Source organism: Pelecanus crispus, chromosome 7 (genome assembly GCF_030463565.1).
Source record: "Pelecanus crispus isolate bPelCri1 chromosome 7, bPelCri1.pri, whole genome shotgun sequence".
Taxonomy (NCBI): domain Eukaryota; kingdom Metazoa; phylum Chordata; class Aves; order Pelecaniformes; family Pelecanidae; genus Pelecanus; species Pelecanus crispus.
Genome location: NC_134649.1, coordinates 37,586,362 through 37,604,573, shown reverse-complemented (window position 1 = coordinate 37,604,573; position 18,212 = coordinate 37,586,362). Strand labels below are relative to the sequence as shown.

Here is an 18,212-nt window from a genome sequence, read left to right as displayed (position 1 = left end):
GCAAAACACCCTGGAAGCTCACCTGGGGAGGGAAAATACATAGCAATAGAAGACAAGAGGACTGCAGTCTGATTGCAGTCACAAAACCAAGACAGAATCATTTACTGGTTCCACAAGGCTTGAGGCGTAAGTGAGCTTCTTTAGTTTTTCAGCCCTCAGTGCACTTGTAACGAGCCAGAGCTTGCGACGATAGTTAAACCCAAATTGCATCAAGATTATTTAACAGTTTCAAACTTGCCTAGTATACACAATGAGTTCAGACACACTGACTCTCTCATCAAGAATCCAGATTCAGCACAAATGATTTAGTACACTGGATTAGTCTCAAGTGTAATGACTAACTCCTCGAAACTTTTACACTATTTTTAAATCCCGCTTGTCAGGGCAGCACCTGGAAATTAAACGAGAATCCCAGGGATATTTATCCCAAAGACAAAAATTAAACAGGAGTACCTTGCAGCTCCCAAGGGTAGCTGTGACAGGCTAGTGCCACCTGGTGGGAAGCTTTTCTCCATCCCCCTTGCTCAGTTTCATCCTTTCTGTTCCATGTTCCAGCTTCCAGGAGGCAAGACAAGGGAGCAACAACCAGATTAACACCAGAAAAAGCAGAAAGAGCTGGGTAGCTCTTTCAACTATTCAGACCTAGAGATTATCTTCCAGGTATAGGCCAGGTCACCCTATACTTCAGTCAGCAGCTTCTCAGCTATTGCATAGCTGAGACTAACTGGACAGATGGAGGCTCATCTGCAAGAGGAATGTGTAGACCAACACCAGCATACTCCACAACAATCTCTGCTCATTATTAAGTTGGTTTACAGATAACCAGGAAACTTAAGATGAGAGGTAACATATCCTCATATAGGCTCTGGAAAGATGTTTGTCTGGCAACAGCTCCAGCTCCTCACACCACCCCAACTCTGCAAGAGACAACTGCCTCAGCTGTACTGAGGCAGCATCAGGCAAGGCCAGGCTGATCACCTCCACCGGCTTCAACGGGTGGTGGGCACTCAGCCGACCAGTTCTGTCTATAACTGATTAGGGAGAGAGGGGTTGCACAAACTGCCCCTGCCATGGAGGTGGTCATTCCCACAAAACGGTCAGAAACAGCCAGGCCAGAAACACTAACACCACACAGGGACAGAAGAGGACCAACTTTCCATAGATACATTTTGATCTCCTTAATGCGCAGGAGAGCACAGAGGTCCCCTCGGACGAGGGCCCTTTGTTCTTAGGTCTGCACAAGCAGCAACACTACAGCCGCAGTTTGACCATCCTGCTGCCTGCACAGAAGGACACAGTGGAAATAGCTAGAGCTACCCTGGCAGCCTTGTACCAGTGGAAAGACTTCCTTCAACCAGCCTAAAGACAAGACCTCTGAACCAGGACACTGCCAGCTCAGGACAGACGAGGTGGGGCTGCAGACAGACACACAGACAAGATTTTGGCATGAGCCCTGACAAATCAAGACTGATTGGTCCAATATGATTCTATGATTCTATAATACCTCACCAATTTGGCAAGATTAACAATGTCTACATACATGACCCAGCAAGACACGGTCAACTCCCAGCAGAACCAACTCCATATAGGGTATATTTATTTTTATACATTTAACACCGAGAAGACAGCCGTTTTGACGGGACTCATCTTGCCCCTGGTACACAAGACATTCAGAGCCAGAGGGAACCTGTCACAGTCCACAGCTTCACTATTTCCAAACTGCAGGGACACGTCCTAGAAACGGATCCAGTACATGGCACTGCGGATACGGTTGTAGTCCAAAAGCTGTTCAATGGGACCTGAGTGAACAGAACAAGCGTTAGTCACTGGAGACATAGTTAAAATCCCTGTGCAGTCTCCCATGGTCTTAAAGCAGATGGTGGCAGAGCAAACTCTGCTCACAGTCCACAGCAGCTATGCACAAAACCAGGCAACTACAGCTCAAACCAGCATCAGCAAAACCAGCAGATACCACCTCCTGACAGAGAAACCGTTACTTGTTTCCTCAGAATAAGTTGTTTTCTCGCACTGCTCCACAGTGCTCAGTACAGCTCCACATACAGGTATGAAACACAAGGATCCACCACGTCACAGAGATTTTGGCTAGTTCATTCCAACTTCCTGTTCAAAAACAGTCTGCTCCACTTTGAAGACCAGAGGAAACAGCTGCATGGAGGAGGGGAATCCACAACACACAGGAAGGAGGCAGCAGAGCGGAGCTGAGCTGCTCAGGCAGGTTTTCCGAGAGGAATTTGTCCTTGGCCAGACAGACATGCCAGAGCAGCACAAGAGAATCAGGTCCCTTCACTTCCCTTACATAAACCACCATGACCCCAGGGTAAGGACACCTGGCAGACGCTGCTGGGCCCGCACCCAGCTATGGGACTCCCAGTCTTAGTCACGGCTCCACAGCAAGCAGAGAAGTGGGAGGACAGCCAGCAGCTTGCTGCCACTGCATCTCCATCACCTGCAGGTTTGATCTCCTGGCAAATGTGCCTTGGCACAGCTAATGTGCAGAGGTAGGAGGATACCAGCAAAGAACCAGAGTGGTTAGGAGGCCAGAACAGACACGTGAAAAGTGCCTGCAGCTCACTTCCACTCAGCTCTTGATCCCTTCCTATGTTTTGAGCCACCATGTACTAATTGCCACATACTACTTACCGACTGCTGCAATTGCCGGGCATTTGTCATAAATGTATTTACTGCAGACCTCTCTCACCATTCTTGCATCAACAGCCTAATAAATATCAAACGAGCAATTAACGACCCTTCTAGCAGACCTGCATTTCTCAAAACTGGAAGTAACTGTTGGCATTACACATAAAGATCATTAGAAAGATATTGTCAAGACCCTTGGGGGCCATCTGCACCAACTGTATAGCTCTTGCCTGCAAGGATGGCTAATGTTCTACATGGCACATTTTTCGAGAGTACAGAAGACATGGCAGTCCAAAATCTGAAGCCTTCCAAGGGATACAGTGGATACAGAATTACACAAACTAGAAGCTGGCCACCTCTAGGGAAACTGTTAAAGGAATTTCAAGTTGTGCTGCTTAACACAGGCATATACCCTCTTTCTGGGCTGGGCTGAATCCAGCCACAGGGACACAGGATACATTGAGTCTATGCCAGAGATTCTGACATACTTATATCCGTGTCAGTGAGCTGACCGCCTGGATGCCAGGCAGCTTGACTAAGGGATAAGTAAGTCTCACATTACTGCAGCAAACTAAGGCCAGAAAATGCTGACACCAGCCATGTCAGGTACCCCAACCAAAACAAACAGATACCTACAGCAATCCTGGCATCCCATTCCTCCAGAGGGATACGGCGTCCATAGTTTAAGAGATGGCTTCCAATATTCTCACACACTGGTGTAGTACCTAGATGTTGAAGATATCACATGGTCAGCACAGCAGAAAGGCTTCCAGAACTCCACATCCTGACCATCAGTCAAAGCAGATAGAAGCAACTCTAGTCATTAAATCAGCTTCTAATGAAGCACCAGTCACAGCTACCACTCTAAGCAGCTCTGGAAGGAGTTAAGCAATACAAAGATTGCTTCGCTGGTCTCCAAAGTGTTACAGCCAAAGCAGACCAGTTTGAGGGTCTCAATTTTAACTTCACCAGGCAGCACGTTATTCACTCTCAGCAACAGAATGACTAGAAGTTTACAGAGTCAGAGCTAGCCTGGAGCACAGCAGGCTGGGGTCAGCTGCTTTGACAACATGGCAGAAGGAACACAGAGCAGGGGAAAGGAAGTTTTGCCCAGTGCCTGTCAGCAGTACTGCAATGTCTAGCAGTGCTCTTTCTCCCCAGGAGAGTCTTAAGTGGTAACCCTCTGAAAGCTGTGTAGTGGTCAATCCATAAACCAGAACGTACCATCCAGTTGAGCCACCATGGCATTTCGGAGATAGTTCTTGGCTCTCTTCACCTCCGATTCTGTGGTACTAGTGCACAGACGCATCCTGGAGAGGAGAGGGAAAGACCACTAAAGCTCTTAAAGATGTTTGTCTGCTCCAACAGAAAGTGATTTCCTCCCTTTCCCAAGCCTATGCAGAAATAAGCTATTATCAACATCACTTGTCTTGCAGGCTTGAGATTCATTCTTGATTGCTGCAGAGCAGCTAAGAACTGGGGAGCACTGAACAGCAGCAGGCGAGAGAAAGAGCTCAAGCTTACAGGCAGGGGATATCAGCCAGCAGGTTACACGCTGAGTTACACTCACAAAGGTCTAAGCAGCCCTGGTGCCAGCTCTAGCTTGCCCATCAGGCACAGTGGCAAGCGGTCTGTGGTATGCTATCACAAGAGAAGGAAGGCATGTCCACTATTCCCACGCATGGCAAGCTGCTATGGAAACTGATGCTGAAAGAACAAGACAGTTCTACAGAGAGTCTGTTTGGACTTCAGCTGCTAAATCTCTTCCTCCCCTGCCAGCTGCAACATCTCTAGGGCAAGGGCTAACTCCATCTGCTCCATACACAGCACGGCTCGGCTCTGAATCTCAGATGTAGCCTCGAACCATTACCGGGATATACATGTATACAATAAGATGGTAAGACAGAAGGCCTCCAAGCACTGGACTGACTCCAGCAGCAGGGCATTTATCAGCCACAACACAACAGGCAGGAACTCTGCCTGTTTTGCTCAAGTTTAACAAGACAACGGAGATAGGTCTCCTGGGCACCTGGGAAAGCCTTCTCTCTAAGGAATGATCTCACGTGCATACAGAAAACCGAAAGCCTCAGTGCTAATACTTGGAAGCATGAACGAAGACCCAAAGAGCCCTAACGGATTAAAATAGCTCCTCAAAAGCCATATCCTAAGACATTTACAGAAACCACTTACAGGATCTCTTAACCAGAATGTGAGTTACTGAGAATTCACACAGAGACACAGCTCTCTGAAGAATGAATACGCTGCCCACCAGCTCAGTCTCCCACAAGAGGGTCAGATCTTAAACAGGAACTTTTGCTGAAGTTGTACTTACCACTCTCCCTGAGCACAATACAGCATATCGTCTATGGACAGAGGATCGGAAACAAAATGGAAACCGAAGAGGCCGGTATCAGAGTAAGAGGTGTTGAACGTCTGGAAACTGTGGCAGAGATTATGCTCCACAGCAAGCGTAGCCAGCCTGCTGGACTGATTCTGTAAATAAGGAGATACCATCGGCCATTTCAGTCTTACAGCTTCCTCACAGCTCAAATTCTTTCCAACTGAGCTGCTTTCACAAAAACCACAGACAAGACAGAGCGGAACACTTTGCTGAAGGAGAGCTTAATTTAGGCCCTTCATGTGGTCAACAGATGAGATTCACTGGTGGAAAAGCCACAGACAATGGCTTAAGAGTCCATCCAGCAAAACCATTTCCTTTCCCAGCCACAGATGAGGAGCTGGTATGCATACCACTGTAGGAATGGGAGAAAATGGGGAGTACAAGGTCTCCCCATAGCAGAGGTTAGCACAGTTATGCAGGCCAGACAGATTTCAGATGAGAATGGATGTAACACTGGGGTTTTAAACAAGTTCCACCTGCTTTGCAGTTGTAAGACAAGCTTGCATCATGAGACTACAGACTGCTCTGTCCTGCTTCCATCACCGCCCCCACTAAGCGGTTAGTTTGTGAGGGTAGGAATAAGCTGCTGAGAATTCATCAGCTAAACCTCTTCCAAACTTAGCAGAGAAAGCTCAGTTCATCTCCCAGCACCACCTCTCAAGAAGCGTCCTGGATTAGCCTCGATTACACTTCTATCCTACTTTCCAGACTCCTGACCGCTTCACAGTTGGAAATTAATCACAACAGCCTCCCATACAGCACATTCACCCAGCGTCTCCATAGTATTCCATATTAGAAGGCTCCAGGCTCTCCTTGTCACACCCACAAGCCTCTTACCTTACCACCTCCAAACGTGCGGTCGTAGCGCCCAATGATAGCATTAGCCACATTGAGGACAACGTTATCTGGATCGGTCCACCCTGGCCCCTCCACAGCAAGAGCAATATGGGCAACAGGCAGAGCATCATCTCTGGCACGGATCTAGAAAATCAAGGAGCAGGGAAGAACTGCATGAACGCTGTGGCTTTCTCTACAGCCTGCCGCAATGCCAGGTTGACAAACTGGAGGAATTAGTATTATCCCAGTGAAACGAAATCATCTCAGGCACTACTGAGCAGAAACCAGCTGCTCCGATGAGAGTTTTCCAGCAGATGATGTGAGCATCAGCCTCACTTTCCTAATAGATTTGGGTCCTATCTAAAACCCAACATGCTGTGGCAATAAGCCCCAAGAACAGAACACAGGGGCACTACCAAGATGCTGCATCATCAATTTCTCTGAGATATACGAACAGACTTTTTTTTTCTCTCAGCAGCAGCTATAACTGGTTTCACATTCATTGAACAGTTTGGCAACAGCTGCTTGTTTTGTTTGGGATCAGAACAACTTTACCTCACTCCCTGTGAAGCGACAGCGTGGGAGGACAGGCACAGCATCCTCTTTGTATGCAAAAGGTACTCCACTGAAGTGTTGCCTAGCTACATCTACCAGCTCTTTGTGGGAAATACCTAGCAATGGGAAAGAGAGAGATTTGCAGTCTCAAACAACTTCACTTAACAAAATATCTGATTTTACATTAGAGATGTGAGACAGGGGTTTGATCACCAGCTTGAAAACAGCCATGCTTCCCAGAGTCACAAGGATCTAGAACTTACCTCCAGCAGCTGCCAGGACCATACGAGGTGCCTTGAAGTGAAGATCAACATATGAAGCTAGATCTGCTCGAGTCAGACGCCTAGAAAGAACACAGAGACCCAGTATATCAGCATCTCTGAGTTGGAGGGAAGTTCACAGTGCAGAGACAGCAGTGGTGGTGTTGATTCTCTTAGTTGTAGGGTAACAATACTTTTTAGAAGCAAGACTACACTGTCTTGTGTTTTCCCTGTGCTCTAATTCCGGAACACAGAGAATGGAAAACAGTGGCCAAGATGGACAGTTAAGGATAGACTTCAATACAGACTAGAGAGTACTGACCCTGGTCACTGAGCTACCAGTACCCTAACAGGTGTGTAAGCTCAAGGCCACTGTTTTAATGAGAACCCCTAGCTCTTAATTTCTGTAATAGTGTCAAACTGACAAGTGTGGGAGAAGGTTCAACCTGACCCTACCAACCTCACGTCTTGCATGAGGGAGATTCTAGAAAAGAATGTGTGCAGCATTATGCTTTCACTAGTGCCAACGGGGAAAACACAGTCAAGACACAATGAGAAGCCCACGGGCACAGATCACATCTGTATACAGACTATTTCCTCGTGCAGTCACCCTACTGAGAAGCAGCAGTTGTGCACCCCAAGGACTGAACCCATGGGCTGTGCCCACGGGCACAGATCACGTCTGTATACAGACTATTTCCTCGTGCAGTAACCCTACTGAGAAGCAGCAGTTGTGCACCCCAAGGACTGAACCCACGGGCTGTGTACTGCATCCAGCCTGTTGCTCACTTGACATTGTCCGTGGTCCCTTCGACAGTGCGGGCCAGTGCAGTTCCCTGGAAAGCAGTGGCATGAAGGTAATCAAAAGTAACATCCGTCAAGTTGCTGTCAATTTCTTTCAACTCCTGAAGGATGACCCCACGTTCCTTCTCGATCTGAGACTCTTCCAGTGCACAGTTCTGCACAATGTCAGCCAGAAGTTCTACAACTGCAACACATGTCCTATGTTAGCAATCCTGCTGCCTGCTACCCATTGCTGCTGAAAGGAGAAAAGACACACAGGCAGCATGGGCACTGCAAGAGGAGTGAGAAGCAAACCATGCTGGGGAGGGGATGCAACATAATAAAGATGAGTACTACCCCTTCCCACGGCATCAGAGAGGGATAAACAACACTGTTTTAGCATGAAGTCTCTAAATCAGCTTGCCAAGCATCACTGGCAGTTCATCACTGCCAGTGGAAAGCAGGCAACAACTGCAGAAGGTGAAGCATGTCAGAAGCAGGGTACTGTTGCAGAAACAGGCCGATTCCTTACAGAGAGCTTGTGCCATCTACAGTGTAGCCTATATCTACAGTAGGGCCCATAGCTCTGACTCAAATCACCACCTCTGGACAAAATGGACCCAAGAGGAGTCTGCACATAGTAGTACGGAGCAGAAGCAACACCCGTAAGAGCTACACTAAACATTCCTGACACAGTAGCTGTTGCTGACCTCAGTTTCTCAGGTCTGTAAGACAACCACAGGCTACTGAAACCTGCCTCTCCCTCCTGGCAATATAGTGCAGCCTGACATAACAAAAGTTTTGCAAAACTGGTTTTAGGAACACATAAAGTCGCAGCCTTGAAGCACCATGTGATGGCAGTGCTCTCATCAACAACTAACTAGAACCTCCAGGGAATGAAGTTATAGCTGAGGAGTAAATTGGTCTGTTGTTAGGACGGATGCTGGTGGGAGAGAAACACAAGCACATGCGCTTGCTTCATCCTTAACCTCCGAATCATACTTTGCCCACTGGCCATCCTACCTTTGGGCATGTCCTTGGACAAGGCTTTTATGTAATAGGCAGTCTGCTCCCGCGAGGTGTACCCGTTCAGGTGAGCACCCATACTCTCCACCTCTTTCTCAAAGGCAGTGCCAGGACGCTTCTTTGTGCCCTAAAGAAAACAGATAAACACAATTATGAAATGAACAGATTTCCCTCTTGGGCAGAACTAAAGCAAGGAAAAGAGCAATAAAGACCTAAACCAGTAAAACCTGTCACGTGACTCAAAAGCCAAGAGCAACTGCAGAAACCAAGAGATTTAAAACCTGGCTTATTTACTCTGGCTAAAGGATGGTTGAGGTGTGTTTTGAAAGACCAGTAAAAACCCAGCAGGGAAGGAGAAGATCTACACTAAGGGCCAGCAGTGGCTGAAGATCACATCAGTAGAAGTAAACCAAGAACAAATCTAAACAAAAAATAAGCAGGTTTCCAGCTATCCAAGCAGCAATATTCAGAAGAAGCCAGAATAGGAACAGAAAACTACTTCTAATACAGAGCTCATCTCTTAAGGAACAAGCCAGATGCTGCAGTTGCCTATGATGGCACATGCTGAACTTGAGTCAGCAAGCCCCAGGCTTAGATGCCTTCTGCCCTAGGGCTGTTCACCAAACACCTACATTATTACAAAAGTAAGAGCCGTAGCCTCTAAACTTTGCTGGTTCACTAAGAAAGCCAAAGGAAAATAAACGGCTACAGGAAATGCTGCTTTGAGCTCTGCCTGCTAACCTGAAGAAACATGCTTCATAACACAGTCCTATATGGGCGCTACACAGTGGCTGGAATAGTCAAGGATTGGAACCACAGCATCAGAGACTCAGCCTCACCCGTTACTTACAACTTCTTTTCCTTTAAGAGGGGAAATACCAACTAGTAAATAAGAGTTGCCCTAATTCATGCATGCTTGCAAGTTGCTGCATATTAAAACAAAGAGCACCATATAGGACATGTGCCTTTTGAAGTTTATTTTTGCATTATGTGCAAAGCCTCTGGGACTCAGATGACCTGATTTGCACTCTCTTTTAACAGCTACAGCCTCCAAAGCAAAAACACAGTATATAAGCAAATATTTAGAACAGCTTTCCACACAGTCCTGTGCCAGACCAGGCACACCTCCTTACCTTAAAGGCCAGGTGTTCCAGGAAGTAACCAGCCCCATTGTTCTTCTCGTCTTCATGGCGGCTCCCCACCCCAATCCACACACCCACCTAATGGGAAAAGCATCAAGGAAACATATTAGAAAAGAAAACAAGCAGCATGCTCAAGCCTCATGCCACAAATCTAACAGCAGGAACAAGAAATCTCCACAGATATTGCACTAGTAGCACCAAAATAAGAACAAGCACCAGCAACTGTTTCCCCATACACATTTTGGCTTTTTATCTAGCAGCTTCACAAAAGCCTTTGCCAGAGAGGTAACTACTACTGGCCACTTACTGTTTACACAAAAACTGTAAAGCTGAGAAAACTCGTAGAGGGCAAAAGCTTGACTACAGACCAGCCCGGCTAAGTCTTCTACTGCTACATTAATCCCAGCAGTTAACAAAGAAAAGTGGTAGGGTCTCTGCCAAAAGATTCATTTCAAATAGGGGTTTGTCACTTTTGGAAGACCAGCTACGCACTAGGCAAGGCTGACTGTTTCAAGTATGCCCTTAACCTATCTTAAACTTACCGTACATGTTGGCTGATTGGACTCCTCTGAAGCTACACGGAGACCATTGTCCAGAGTGGTGACTTGGGTCTCAGGGATATTATGGAGTGTCTGGGCATAGGTGGCAGCACCTCGGTTCCTTGTCAAAGTCAACAAAGCTCCCTAAAAAAAAAAAACCGCTATCATCGCCCCTAACCAGCAGCTCACCTCTGCAGGGCAGATCTCCAGAACACAGACTGCTCGACACAGCTGATCAAAGCTAGGCCCGACAAGCCCTTTCACATTTATATTGAAGAGCTCCCGCTACGCAGCGTTCCTTAACCAGAGAACTGGACACCCCCCGCAGCGACAGAGGTTTCAAGCAGGTCGAAAACCTCAGCGAAGAGTCCCATGAACCGGCCAAAACCCGGTACTGGGGCGGAGAAGGGGAGCGGACAGCAGGCCCCCCCTAGTCTAGCTCCGCAAAAGGTGAAGGCCACCGCTGCCCCCCGCCAGGCCCGGCCCCACTCAGGACGCAGGGGCTTTCCACGGCGACCGCCGCCCGCCCCGCACCGGCCGCCGCGTCCCCGTGACCTTCCCTGTCAGCCGGCAGCCTGGGCCCGGCAGCCCCACCACACCGCGAGGCCTCCCGCTGCCTTTGCCGGCCTCCCCCCGGCCCACCTCGCCGCTTCCCCCGCCGCCGGCCGCAGTGACTCACGGAGGGACGAGGGCCCCGCAGCAGAGCCCGTCCGGCCACACACCCCGCCCGGCACACAGAGGAAGCCGCCATCTTGTCCCGACCGAGGGGGCCGCAGCGCGCCTGCGCAGGGAGGAGGGCACTTGTGGCCGGGGGCGCATGCGCATGAGGCCGAGAGGCTGGCAGCAGTGCGCATGCGCACAACGGGACATCCGCGCAGGGAGAGGACGCGCATGCGCAAAGGTGTGCCGGCGCGCGGCGTCGCCCCCTGGTGGCGGGAGGGTGCGATGGCGTGTGCGGGCAGGGGCCGGCCGGGGCCGCGCCGTCCCAGGGGATGGGAGGGGTCCGGGGTGGGGGGGTCCCCGCCCGTACCGCTCCCTCGACCGCAGCCCGACGGGCCCGGAGCGGGTCAGGGGGAAAAGTGGCAGAAAGAGGCCAGAGGGAGCAGGGCGGCGGACCAGCCTGCCTTCAGGGAGTGCCAGGGTGCAGCCAGGCGGCCCAGCCTGAGGTCATCTTTATTGAGGAAAGTGCATTAAAAGGGAGCCGGAGAAACGCTGCACGGGTTTATCTGCGACGCCAACCCGCTGCCGGGAGCAGGCCCCGCCTCGGCCAGGGACCCCTCCGCTGCCCCCCAGACCACGGCCCGGCCCGGCAGGACAGGCCCATGCTGGGGCTGAGCGTCTGGGTGATGTCCCCGTGTTGGAGCGGGGCGCTGGGCCCTCGGCTGGCAGCAGCTCCATCGCAGGGGGAGCTCATGGCCAGGGCAGGGCCCTGCTTGTTGGAGTCTGGAGGGGCTGGTGGGGGTACAAGGCCTTCGGGCCCCAGGGCAAGTGAGTTGGTGCCATTGGGGTGGCGAAGCCCCCCTTGCCTCCCCAGCTCCTTGGGGAGACATCTTCCTCTCATGGGACTACATTCTGGTGCTGAGGTCCACCTAAGGGAGACACAGGGAGGGGTTGGCTTGGCTGCCCCCGCTCCATCACGGTGACAGGATGGGTGAGGCTGGGTGCTTACTGAGGCCTGGCGCCGCTCCTCACTAATGTGGACTATGGCGTCGTGCACCGAGGGGAAGAAGCAGTGCTTGGTGATGCCTGAGCTGAAGAAGTTGCCCCTCTCCAGCTGGGCGAGCACGGGCGCTGTGTGGAGGGAGAAACATCCGAAGCTATGGCACCCAGCTGAGCCCAGGGGCCCCCACCCAGAGCAGCCTTCCTCCCCCTGCGTTGCAGGGGCACTGGGGCCATCACCAGGGATCCAGCTGCCTTGCTGGGGGCTGCGAGGCTCAGACTGGATCCCTGGGACAGCCTGCAGCACCTATGCCCTGGAGAAACCCTGGGGATGAGGACACCACGGAGGGAGCCCCAAGCCAGCAGCTGTGTCCCAAAGGGGTGGGCATGAGCGGCAGGGGCTGATGGCTCTGCAGAGCCTCCTCACCCGCGCAGCCGGCAACGAAGACATCCACTTCGATCTCATGGAAATCCCTGAAGATCTGCAATTGGCAGAAAACATGTCGTCTGGGAAGAGGGTTGGGCAGTGGCCATCAGGCCACCCCACAGGGCCTTGGGGACACCCTTGGAGAGGCTGCTGGCCTGCCTGCTCCCCTGGGCCCTTACATTCTTCACGATCTTGGTGGAGACGGTGTCCATGAAGCTGACGGGGCTGAAGTCCAAGACAACAGTGTGGAAGCTGGGCTGGGGCAGCCCCAGGCTGCGCAGGGTGGGCTCGGGGCGTGCGCTGCTCTCCTCCCCGCTCAGCTCGATCACCGCCACGCCGGGACCATTAAGCCTGTCCTCTGCAGCCTGGGGGAGCGAAGGACACCTGGCCTCACTGCACAGGGGCTGGCGGCACCCCCGACCCCGCTGCCCAGGCAGCGTACACCCCCTGGGCTTGCCCTGCCCTACAGCGCAGGGGGGCCTGGTGAGGCTCTTTGGCTGCGTTAGGGCACAGGCAGTGGGTGGCCCCGGGAGTGGGTGCCTCTCTCGCACCTTCACCCACTTTTGGGCTCTTTCCATATGCGCTGGGACCCACCTGTCTCCCCAGCGATCCTCTCCAGACCAGGCTCATTAGCTGGCGCCAGGTCGGCCTTTGCTCTCGCACTTAGTTCTGATTAACTCACCAAATGGCTAATGACTCAGTGGCTCCACCACCTAATCATTAACGGCCTGGCTTTTCCTGCCGACCTTGGGTGTGACGCCATGGCCCTGCTCTGCCCCGGTGCCTCTTCTCACCCAGTGGCCCCAGACTGAATGGGGGGGCCACACCAGCCACTGAGCCCGGCAAACACACAGGCAGGAGGGCAAGGATCAGGCAGGGAGGTGGTGCAGGGTGGCACCGGAGGGGTTCCCCGTGGCAGGGAAGCACCTTTTCCCTCTTTGCCTTCTCCTTTTCTGCTTTTTTCTGCTGTTTCTTCAGCTTCTTGAGGGCCTTCTTCTTCTTCTCGATCAGGCGATCCACGTTGATGCCGCTCTGCAAAAGAATGCAGCCCTGTGTCCCCTGGTGCTGGCAGGCGGGGGGCATGGGGAGCACCGGGGGGCTGGCGGCTCTCCTACCTTCTTCTTCAGGGCCTCAGCGTACAGCTCCACGTTGGCAAAATAGAGGGTGGAGGAGGAGCGGAAGATCTTCACACCAGGGACCTCCTGTGCCTGGGGGCAGATGGGGAGGGTGCTGCCCCAGGGACCGAGCCCCCTGCTCCTCTTCCCTCCCTCCCTCCCCCAAAATGCCCCCCCTGCATCTTTCCCCAGCAAACAGCCCCTGGGGGTGCTTTGAACTGCCTCCCCCCATTGCAAGTGGCTCTTCTGCCACCCCCTGGTGCTGTTACCATCTGGTATTCAGTCACGTCCCTGTAGACATCAGTGTCAGAGATGCGCCCCAGGATGGAGTAGTGGGGGCTGTGGGGAGCAAAGAAGGGGCTGAGGTGACCACAGGCGTCCACTGCCCTTGGGACGTGACACCGGCCCCAGCCCCAGGGTACTCACAGCTGCGTGCGGAAGATGACAGTGAGCAGCCCAAAGGCCACCGAGGCCCCCAGGCCAATGTCCAAGTTCAGCATGAGGGTGGCCACGAATGTCACAATCCAGACCATCTGGAGGGGGTACATGGTCAGCTGCAGCACAGCCTCCCCACCAGCACCTGCGAGCCTTGGGGAGTGGGGAGAAACCCTCTCCAGGGACAAGAGCAAAGCCCTGGGGCCAGTCAGTGCCTTACCAGGTCCACCCGGTTGGACTTCCAGAGCGTGCGGAGGTCAACAAACTGCTTGAACATGCCCTTGAGGTTGATGATGATGATGGCAGCCAAGATGGCCTAGGAGAGAGGTCCCTGCAGCTATGAGGATGCTGAGGGCAGCCGAGACTGTTCCTCTGCCACAACACCTTGCCATGGGACAGGCACAGGGGTGGGATGTAGCACGGAGACTGTGGGACCAGATGTACCTTGGGCAGGTCCTGGAAGAGCTCTCCAATCTTCAGGATGGTCACCAGGATGACCAGGGATGCAATGACACTGGCTACCTGAGGGGAAGGAGGGCAGGAGGTAAGAGGTGAGTCCCCCCACGGCTCACGGTGCTCCTTGCCCCTGGTCCAGCCCCATGGAGAGAGGCAGCACTGCCCAGACCCACCTGGCTGTTTCCCCCTGTGCTCTCCTGCACCAGACTCCGTGACATGGAGCAGCTGATGGCAAAACACTGGAAGAAGCCCCCCAGGAAGTTGCAGAAGCCCAGTGCGATCAGCTCCTGCAGGGACAGAGCAGCGGTTGGGGAGCACCATGCCTTCCCCAGCTGCAAGAAGTACAAGCTTGGTTTTCACTCAGGGAAGGGGCCCTGCACGTTGGAGCATCACCTGGTTGCTGTCCACTTTGTAGCCATGCTTCAGGGCAAAGATCTTGCCCAGGGAGATGCAGATGGCATATCCCACCACGGCAATGGCGAAGGCGTTGCCCACCACCTGCCCAAAGTAGCTGAAGTTAGGGACCACAGGCGGCTTCAACCTACAGCCAAGACAGGGAGACGGGGCTCAAAAGGGGGGTCCCGTGGGCGGTGCGGTGCCCTGGCACAGCCACCCTCACCGCCTGGCCCTGCTCACCCGCTAGGGATTTTGCCCACCACGGAGATGCCAAACTTGTCATTCAGGTTGACACCGTAGGAGATACCAGTGGAGATGATGATCTGGGGGAGGATGGCTGGAGTGAGGCATGGCCTGCCTGTGCAGCGACCATGATGGATGAGGAGGAGGAGGAGGGGACGCATGCCCTGGAGCTGCACTCGCCAAGGCACCCCATCCCACCCTGGAGGGGATAGGGCCAGCCATGGCTGCGTCCCCACAGGGAGCTGGGGCAGCTCTGGGTACCGTGATAAGTTCGATGGGGATGGGCATAGGCAACTTGGCGGCGAACTTGTGGTTGAGCTCTTTCACGATGAAGATGACAACCATGGCAATGATTGCTGTCACCAGGGTGCCCACGTTGGTCTGTGGCAGCTTCTGGCAGATCTCAATGAAGGTCTAGAGGACACAGGAGGTGGGAACAGGCTCAGGAAAGCAGATGTCTCCCCAGCAGGTTTTGGGGGGGCCTCTGTGTGCCCTGCAGGTGAGCGTCCAGGGGTCTCAGGGCAGTGGTAAACTTCCACTCACCATGAACAGTGAGAGCGGCCCTGAGTGCTCGCCCAGGGAGATCCCAAAGACGTTCTTGAGCTGGGAGACGAGGACATGCACAGAGGCAGCGGTCGTGTAGCCACGCACCAGCGGGTCTGAGAGGTAGGTCACCACGAAGCCGAACTGCAGGAGGCCCAGGGCCACCTGGAAGGAGAGGTGGCAGGAGGAGTGCCCCACAGCTTGTAGCCATGGGGCACCATGGCCCCCCATTCCCTGCCAGGCTGGGCTGGGGCCCCCTTACCTGGAAGATGCCTGTCAGGACAGTGATGGTGGCCACCAGCTCCACCCTGGCAGCATCGCGACGTTCCTCATTGACCATGGTGATGTTGGTGCCATTGACAAACTCCAGGAACTTCTCGCTGGGCACCAGGGATTCTGTCACACTCCCGATCATGACGGAGATGACGGCAAAGGGGCCTGGGGACAGGAAGGGTGTGGGCAGGGAGCCCAAGGTCAGCACTGGGACCCCTCTGAGGTCCACAGGCACCTGTCCCCTCGGACCGGGCTCCAAGTGCACCCACTGTGCTTTGGCTCTGGTATGGCCAACCACCTTCTTTGTGGGGCAAATTAAAGGCAAGAAAGGTTCCCCCCAAACTGTTGATGTGGCAATGCTGTGCCATGGATCCCCCTCATCCTTGCTCTCTCCCCACCATCCCCATGGGAGCACGTGGTCCCTCAGCTCACCCACGGAGTTGTGCCTGGATGTCCCGAAGAAGAAGTAGAGGAAGACGGGGTAAAAGGAGGTATAGAGACCGGTGACGGGTGGCAGCCCGGCCAGCAGTGCGTAGGCGAGGCCTGGACATGGGGGAGCAGGGAGAAACGTCACGGATGGCCAATCCCTGGCCCCCCTGCCTGCGGGGAGCCACTGGCAGCCTGGGCACGGCATCGCTCACCTTGGGGCAGGTGCATGATGCCCACACTGAAGCCCGAGGTGATGTCCCCCAGGAGCCACTCCTTGACTGGGTAGCGGGGCAGCCAGCGCAGGAAGGGCAGGAATTGGAAGAGCAGGGACTTGGCGGTGGAGGCCGAGCATCTGGCGGGGAAGGAGCAGGAGCCGGGGCTGAGCACAAGCGCGGGGGCTTGGGGACATCAGCAGGGGTGGACGGGGCCCCATGAAAAGCAATGTGTCCTGTGGGACCCCCAGCTCCAGCCACTGGAGCTAGGTGTCTGTCCAGGCAAGAGGACAGAGTGAGGACATGGGTGTTTGGGCTTGGGGGAACCAACCCCCACGTCTGCACCATGTCTACTGCAGGGACTGGGACAGCCAGAGCCAGGTTCCCCGTGGCAGTGGGGCTGGGATGCGCAGTGCCCGGTGGGGTCCAGGCACACCCCTCCGAACGGCACAGTCCTACCTGGTCTTGTGGAGACAGCTATGCAGCGAGGGCTTAGTGGGAGGTTTCCGCTGCCCCACTTCCTCCAGGTCAGCCTCGCTCAGCACCTTGTGGGATGTCCGGTGGCTCAGTGCCATCTCCGCTGCCATGGCCACCAGGCCCTCCCGCGTGCCAGCCCACTGCGGGGAGATGAGGGACAGCTCAACCACGTCCCCACAGCTGGGGGCACCCAGCACCCTATCCACCCTGCAGCCCCTCCTGCAGCCCCACTCGCCCCACAGAGCCATCCCATCCCAGCCAGGCATGCAGGATCGGCCCTGAGGCCAGGGATGAGCCAAGTTTTGGGAGTCCTGAAGCAGCAGCAGCAGCTCGCACCAGAGAGCTGCAGGCGGATGGCGTGTGGGCAGGGAGGGAGCCGAGGCCTCGGCAATCAGCACTGCCTGCTTCTGCCCCGCACCACCCTCATCTGCCCCGCGGGGGTGCACGGGTGGAGGCTGCCCCAGGGGTGGTCCCCCTCTGCCTGCCCACGCAGAACCCCCCTCAGTGCCAACCACCCTTCTCCTCCACGTACCGTGGCGCAGCCAGGGCAGCGGGCTACCACAGCCACCGAGCAAAGCCCCAGCCACCCCACAGCCCCGGCGGCAGACTTTGTCCCTTTACACATGAGGGGAGCAGGAATGTCAATCCCTGGCGAGCGTCACGGGCTCACCATCTCTCTGCCGGCGCCCTCCCCAGCCCCCTGCGCTGCAGAGTGTGCTGAGCCCACGGGCAGGGAGGAGCGGGGCTGGGATGGGGTGTCTCCCTTTGCGGGGCCAGGATGGTGGGATCGCGGCGTCTCCGTACAGATCTGCAGCCTGGCCTTGCTCAGGGGTCAAGCTAAGAGGTGCCACCGTCCCACCAGGCTCACCCGGCTGGTGGCCGCAGCCGGTCCTGAGATGCTCACCCACTTGTGACCAGACCCACGAGCCGCTCGTGGGGTGCCCGGGGCTGTGCCAGCCCAAGTCTCCACTTTGCTCCCAGCCCTCCTACCTGCTGTGCCCTAGCCGGTCAGGTGCCGCCAGCTGGGTGCACGCTCTGTTCCCTCTTATTAATACCTGCCCATGATCTTTGAGACACCGCTCCCTGCCTCCTGCCCTCCCTCCTGCTCTGCCAAGGAGCTGCCTGCTTCCGAGCCCCGCTGCTGTGCGGCACCCACCACGCTCCCCCAGTGCCCTGTTGTGCTGGGTGCCCCGGCTATGGCAGGCACAGGGCTGTCACTGCTGTCCCCAGGGCCACCCCACCCTGGGGACTGTCCCGGCCAGCCTCAGCCACTGGCCCACAGCCGTGCCTGGGGTGCCGCTGTGCCTCATCGCTCATGCCAGACGCAGGGCAAGGGTCTTCTTGCC

General features: G+C 54.6%; 2 protein-coding genes across 3 annotated transcripts; both read right to left on the bottom strand.

Moving 5' to 3' along the window:
• Positions 1 to 1,604: 1,604 nt before the first annotated feature.
• Positions 1,605 to 10,952, bottom strand: UQCRC1 (ubiquinol-cytochrome c reductase core protein 1). 2 transcript variants are annotated; one of them, XM_075713734.1, is made up of 13 exons: positions 10,844 to 10,952; positions 10,205 to 10,341; positions 9,654 to 9,740; positions 8,518 to 8,647; positions 7,501 to 7,699; positions 6,715 to 6,794; positions 6,452 to 6,567; positions 5,897 to 6,040; positions 4,991 to 5,151; positions 3,883 to 3,968; positions 3,295 to 3,383; positions 2,662 to 2,737; positions 1,605 to 1,799 (listed from the first exon to the last, which is right to left on the bottom strand). In XM_075713734.1, the coding sequence occupies exons 1-13, from the start codon at positions 10,950 to 10,952 to the stop codon at positions 1,735 to 1,737; spliced, it is 1,479 nt and encodes a 492-aa protein (XP_075569849.1). In that variant the 3' UTR covers positions 1,605 to 1,734. The 2 variants fall into 2 exon arrangements, with proteins under 2 accessions (XP_075569849.1, XP_075569850.1); XM_075713735.1 differs by having other exon boundaries at positions 10,205 to 10,345; positions 10,881 to 10,952.
• An 814-nt stretch (positions 10,953 to 11,766) lies between these two features.
• Positions 11,767 to 17,508, bottom strand: SLC26A6 (solute carrier family 26 member 6). Its single transcript, XM_075714597.1, has 20 exons — positions 17,382 to 17,508; positions 16,849 to 17,006; positions 16,390 to 16,529; positions 16,181 to 16,291; positions 15,738 to 15,913; positions 15,476 to 15,640; positions 15,194 to 15,346; positions 14,930 to 15,012; positions 14,687 to 14,834; positions 14,467 to 14,580; positions 14,282 to 14,359; positions 14,058 to 14,153; positions 13,829 to 13,935; positions 13,672 to 13,741; positions 13,403 to 13,495; positions 13,215 to 13,319; positions 12,467 to 12,652; positions 12,288 to 12,342; positions 11,871 to 11,992; positions 11,767 to 11,790 (listed from the first exon to the last, which is right to left on the bottom strand). Exons 2-20 carry the CDS (start codon positions 16,974 to 16,976, stop codon positions 11,767 to 11,769), a joined length of 2,154 nt encoding a protein of 717 aa, XP_075570712.1. The 5' UTR covers positions 16,977 to 17,006; positions 17,382 to 17,508.
• Positions 17,509 to 18,212: the final 704 nt, after the last annotated feature.